At 46.0% G+C, this 6000-nt stretch overlaps 1 protein-coding gene across 1 annotated transcript in view; it reads left to right on the top strand.

Moving 5' to 3' along the window:
- Positions 1–473: 473 nt before the first annotated feature.
- The window catches only part of RIOK2 (RIO kinase 2), a 31831-nt gene continuing 26304 nt past the window's right edge, over positions 474–6000 (top strand). The window contains exon 1 of the mRNA XM_075541308.1: positions 474–630. Within this exon, the coding sequence (XP_075397423.1) occupies positions 565–630 (66 nt within the window). The 5' untranslated portion in view covers positions 474–564. The remainder of the gene's footprint in view (positions 631–6000) is intronic.

Genomic DNA, 6000 nt, shown 5'->3' with positions numbered 1-6000 from the left:
CGCCGGGGACCGCCACGCCCCACGAGGCGCCGGCGCACTGGGCCCCGAACCCCGCGGCCCCTGTCCGCGCAGGCGCGTCAGCAGCAGGCGGGCTTCAGTCTCGATGGCCGTCTTTGTCTAGTCCCTGCCGTCTCTGCGTCCCCTCTCGGCTGTGGGAAGTCCCTTCGCCTGAAGCAGGAGCTGCTGTTTGGCCTGAAACGTGCTTCCCGCCCCGCAGTTACCGCTCGGTCTTCAGCGGCGTGGCGAGTCACCTGGGCGGAGGTCCTGACAGAGAAAAATACTTTACGATCTCATACTGTAGAGAAACTGTACAGTTCGCCATCTCAGTCACATGACAAAAATTACTTAAAAATAAAACACAAGACTAGATCCTTCACAAGACACAAGCATCGTTTTTGCAAACATCGTTTTATTTTCCCATGACACGGAGAATACTTACTAACCAGGACCTGGAACAAGCGGCGACGCATGCGCGATCCGCCGGGCTAGCCCGTGAGCGGAGGTTGCCGTGCGCACGCGTCTTTGCTCCGCGGCTCCGGTGGGACGTCCTCCGAGTTGGCCGCCATGGGGAAGGTGAATGTGGCCAAGCTGCGGTACATGAGCCGGGATGACTTCAGGGTCTTGACCGCGGTAAGGAAGCCTCCTGTCCCCTCGGCGTTCCCCCCCGGGCCCCCTCTTCCTGTTCCCCAAGTTTGCCGGGAGCCGGGCCGGCCTCCGAACGCCCCCGGGGCGTGGAATTGGAGTGCTCGCGAGATACAGTTTCAAGACTGGAGACTATCGCGCTTGGCGACTTCACTCTTCCCTCAGATCCAGCAAGCATCTCCCTCCTGCTCTCATTCGGCTCGCCTTGCTCCTAAAGCAGCCCCACTTGCTTCTGTGCCCCTGCGCTTCCGGCCAGTGGTGGGAGTTCGAGACGTCACCTTGTGAGACTTCATTATTCACAAACGCGTCCTTTATCTCAGTCAACACATATTTGCCGGGCTCTTCGTAGCCGTTGTTGTTCAGGGATTCACCTGGCATCAAAAGTGGAGGTAGGCAGATTGTAGTGAAGTGACCGCATAAATGAGCAAGGCGGCACGACAGGACAGTAAGGGCCTGGAAGTTGTAAAAGTTGGAGTAGGAAGGGTGGGGCTGGAGGGGATTCTGCTTTTAAATCGGACTCTCAGAGAAGGTTTGTGTGTCTATACGTGGAGTCTTGTTAGACGCCATCCACTCAGTTCTAATCCATAGCTACCCCCTGTCTATCAGGCAACCGTGCGCCATTCCCCCAATCTTTGCCCTGTTTGTCAGTCCATCTCTTTTAAGGATCCCCCCCCCTTTTCCCTGCCTCTCTACTTTACCAAGCATGACCAGCCCTTCCCCAAGGACTAGTCCCTCCTGATAACAAATCCAAAATACGAATTAGTACCCCTTACAAAACACGCTCCTTGTGCTAGTAGTCTGTCATTCGTCCAAGGTTGCGCCCACCACCATAATTCAAAGGCATTCTTTGGGCTTCCTTATTCACGGTCCACCTTTTAAGCCATTGGAAGCACTGGGGGACAAGCACACCTTCGTCTTCTAAATAACATTTTGCCTTTTCACACTTGCAGAGGTCTTATAGTGGCATATTTACCTAATGCCACGGCGTTTGATCTCGTCGTTGCTGCATCTGTGAGCGTTGAGTGTGGTTCCAAGTACAATGAAATCCTTGACAGCTGTCATCGTACCTCTTGTCATCATGATGTCACTTGACTAGCTGTGGAGTTTTTGCTTTCTGTATGTTGAGGTGTAATACATATTGAAGACTATATTCTTTGGTGTTCCGTAGTAAGTGCTTCAACTCCTCTGTTTTCAGCAAGCAAGTTTGTAACATATGCATATCACAGGTTTTTGATCATTCTTCCTCTTACCCTGGTACTTCATACTTCTTAGACTCCAGCTTCTCAGATTATTGGCTCAGCATACAAACAAAAAACACCGCCACTATACAGTTGATTCTACATCATAGTGGTTTCCAAGACTAAAGTCTTACAGGACCTGACAGCCTCACTTTCTCCCACAGAGCAGCTGGTCGGTTTGAACCGACAGCACCACTGGGGCTTGCCACGCAGATTGCATGGTGAGAAGATAAAATAGCTTTCCTGGTTTTCAACCATGCACTTTCCCCTTGTTTTGTTTGAATGATTGCCTCTTGGTCTATGTATAGGATCCACATGAACACTATTAAGTATTCTGGAATTTCACATGATTTAAAGTGTTCTCCGTGGTTTGTTATGATCCGCACAGTCAGCTACCTTTCACAGTCAATTAAACACAGGTATTCTCAGCTATCCTGCTCTGAGCCAAGATTTGTATGATTCCGTGATAGCCCTCTTTTTGACATTCTCTTCAGAATCTGGCTTGAATTTCTGACAGTTCCCTGTTGATACACTGCTGCAACTGGGTTTTGAATTATCTTCGGCATTTTGGTTGTTTGTAGTACTAGTGATATTATTTGACAGTGTCTCCATTCTGTTGGGTCACCTCTCTTGGACTGAACATGAATGTGGATCTCTTCCAGTCTGTTGACCAGATAGCTGTCTTTTCTAAACTTCTTGGCATAGATGGCTGAGCACCTCTAGCTCTGAATCTGTTTGTTGAAATATTTCAATTGGTATTCCGTCAATTCTTGAAGCCTTGTTTTTGGCTAAGGCCTTTAAGCTTGGGACTTATTTTTTAGTGTCGTTGGTTCTTAATCATATGCTACCTCATGAAATAGTTAAATGTTAACTAATACTTTTTGGTACAGTGATTCTGTAGTCCTTCCATCTCCTTTTTATGCTTCTTATGTGTTTCAGTATTTTACCTATAGAATCGTTTAATATTGCAACCTGAGACTTGAGTTTTTTTCTTAGCTCTTTCTGACAGAAATGCCAAGCATGGTCTACCCATTTGGATTTAAAATGCCAGGCTTTTGCACATTTCATTATACTCTTTTTATCTTCGAACTCTTCTCTTCAGCTCTGTTGCATCATTTCTTTCATTCACTTTAGATATCCTACATTTGTTTCAGAGTCTCTTTTGATATCTCTTTGGTGTTTTCTTTCTTTCCTTTCGCTTAACCAACCATTTGATTTCTTCATGTATGTTCTTTATGTTTGGTCAATTTCAGAGAGTACAAGTTTGTAAAACTTCATTTTTTCCTCATCTTTGACATTGGTGGTTAGTATGTAAATTTGAATAATAGTCATACGACATGACTTCCTTCTAACCTACCACCATTGAGTGGATTCCATGTCAGCGACCTATAGAGAATTTGCAAGACTAAGTCTTTACAGGAGCAGACAGCTTTATCGTTTCCCCGTGTGAGCCAGTGGGCTGGAGCCACCAACACTGTGGTTAGCAGTCCGACACAACCCACAGCTCTTCTGGGACTGCTCGATCTTCTGTATGGGCATATGGATATTATGCCATCCCTGACATCCTTGTCCTTCAGGATAGATCTTGAAATGCCCCTTTCTTTAATGATGGATGTGATGCCACTCCTCTCCAGTTAGTCACTCCCAGCAGTCGACCATATGATTGTCAGATTCAGACTGGCCAGTACAGTTTATTTTCGCTCACTAATACCTCAGATAGCCATCTCTATGTGTTCCATTTTCATTTTGATGCTGTCCAGTTGTCCTCGATTTATATTTCATACGTTCTCTTTTTACTACCAGTGGATGACTGCAGCTTCCCGCCTCCCCTCATTTTAAGTAGTGCCACTTTAGCCAATGGAAGTCTTTAAAGCGCTGCTCCACCTATGTAATTCAAATGGACTCTGCTAAGGAGGCCGCTCTTTGCCGTTCATTTTTCAAATGCCTTCCAACCCGAGGAGCTTATCTTTCTGCACTGGGTCAGACACTGCTCTTCATTGAGCTTCTCTGTGGCTCATCTTCCCGAAGTAAACCACCAGCACACCTCTGTCTGTAGCTTGGGGTTGCTCTGATGCTGGAAAATACGCACCATTGTTTCAAACAACAGCAAGGCTACCCCATGATGGACGTGTTTCGGGAGACTTTCCAGACTTAAGACAGGATAGGAAGAAAGGCGATCTATTTCTGGAAAATTAAGCCAAATACCGACGTCTACAAAGTCTTAAGAAGAAAAACTAACTGGCACTTGTTAGGACATTCATATTTGCCAAATAGAGAATGTACGAGAGATACCTGAAAAGTTGGCAGTTCAAACCCACCAGCCTCTCTGCAAGAGAAAGATGATGTTATCTGTATCAGGAAAAATTTGCAGCCTTGGAAACTCTATTTAGGGTCACTCCAAGTTAGCCGTGGTAGGGGTGGATTGTTAGGAGTATAGGGGTTAGAGGAGGAAGAGTGAGTGAGATGGAGGCTGTCCAGTGAAGTTCTTGGAAGAGTTGTTGGAGGTAAGTGCAAAGACTTAGACAGCAAATACCTTGGAATGTTTCAGTAATGGAAAGGCCGGTGTGCCTGGGTCATAGTGAACCAGACACTGATGGGTTGCAAAAGGTCATGTATTACTTACCTTGCAAACATTGGTAAGACTATCCAATGCATTCTAAGTATGAGCTAAGCCCCAAATGATTTTAAACAGGGAAGTGACAAAAACCTCTGCTTGGTAATGAGTGAGCCCTGATAAGTACCACCGATATATAATTGTGTAGCAAGAGTAATGTAATATGAGGCACACCTATTCTTTAGACTTTTGTGTTTTCATTTGTTTTGAAATTAGGCATAAATTACCATACCAAAATCACTATAAAATTTAGGAAATACTTCATTCTCTCCCTTTCGTTCAGTTGGACTCTCTGAATACCTGCAGTCCACTCTGAAAGATACTTTTCTTCTCCGCAGCCTCATTGCATTCACTCAGCACATGCGGCCGCAGAAGTAGTAGTTTACAAACGTATGTGTGTTAGGAGGTGGGGTGGAATGCCAGGGAGGTGTGTTACAAAACATGGAAGATGAGTAGGTTTAAAGTGTAAAGGTTTGGTGATATCTCAATATACTTTCACTCCCCATTTTTTAAGTTCACCAAGGATTGATTTTCTCACTGCCAATGAGTCAGTACTTATTCAGAGCAACCCTCTAAGACAGGGTAAAACTGCCCCTGTGGGTTTCTGAGACTCTCACCTCTTTACGGGAGTAGCTTCAAACTGCAGATCTTGGGGGTAGCAGCCCACAGTGTAACCACTACGCCACCAGGACTCCTCAAGGAGTGACATAAAAACCCAGACTTGGTCACTGGCGTGCGTCACCAGAGCACCCGCAGTGCGCCCTGGCTCTGACTCGTCTGCCTTCTCAATAATCACTTTGGGGGCTGTCTCTCTTTCTCCACGGTGAACTTTCCACAACATTCCAGCCTCCAGCCCTTCTCCTTCCTCCATTATCTCTTCCTCGGTGCGAATTAAAACTTTATTCCCGAGTACAGACCTGCGCTTCCAGCTCTCCTTTGTACAGCTTCACCTAGAGCAGCGGTTTTCGACCTGTGGGTCACGACCCTTTCGCAGGGGTCACCTGATTCATAGCAGTATGAAGTAGCAAGGAAAATAATGTATGGTTGGGTGGGGGTCATCACAACATGCAGACTGTATTAAAGGGTCGCAGCATTAGGAAGGTTGAGAACCACTGAACTAGAGGATCTTCCAGTACCTCATGTTCTGAAACTGAATTCATCAACTTTGCTACCCTCTCCCTTTTTTCCCAAGCCTCCCCCAAACAAACTCAATCGTTGTAAAATGTGCTCTTTTTTAAAGAAAAAAAAACCTTTTATTAGGGGCTCATACAACTCTTATCACAATCCATCCATTGTATACATCCATCCATTGTATAAAGCACATCCGTACATTCTTTGCCCTAATCATTTTCAAAGCATTTGCTCTCCATTTAAGCCCTCTGCATCAGGTCCTCTTTTATTCCCCTCCCTCCCCGCTCCTCCTCCCTTGACTTTCAACTCTGACTCTTAGTTCACTACCGCCCACATCCAGCCATTGCCTGTTCTCCCTACTGCTAGGGAAGAGTC

This window comes from Tenrec ecaudatus, chromosome 2, assembly GCF_050624435.1.
Source record: "Tenrec ecaudatus isolate mTenEca1 chromosome 2, mTenEca1.hap1, whole genome shotgun sequence".
NCBI classification, from domain to species: Eukaryota; Metazoa; Chordata; class Mammalia; order Afrosoricida; family Tenrecidae; genus Tenrec; species Tenrec ecaudatus.
Note: the sequence above shows the minus strand (reverse complement) of the source record. Positions and strands in the feature narration are given on the sequence as shown.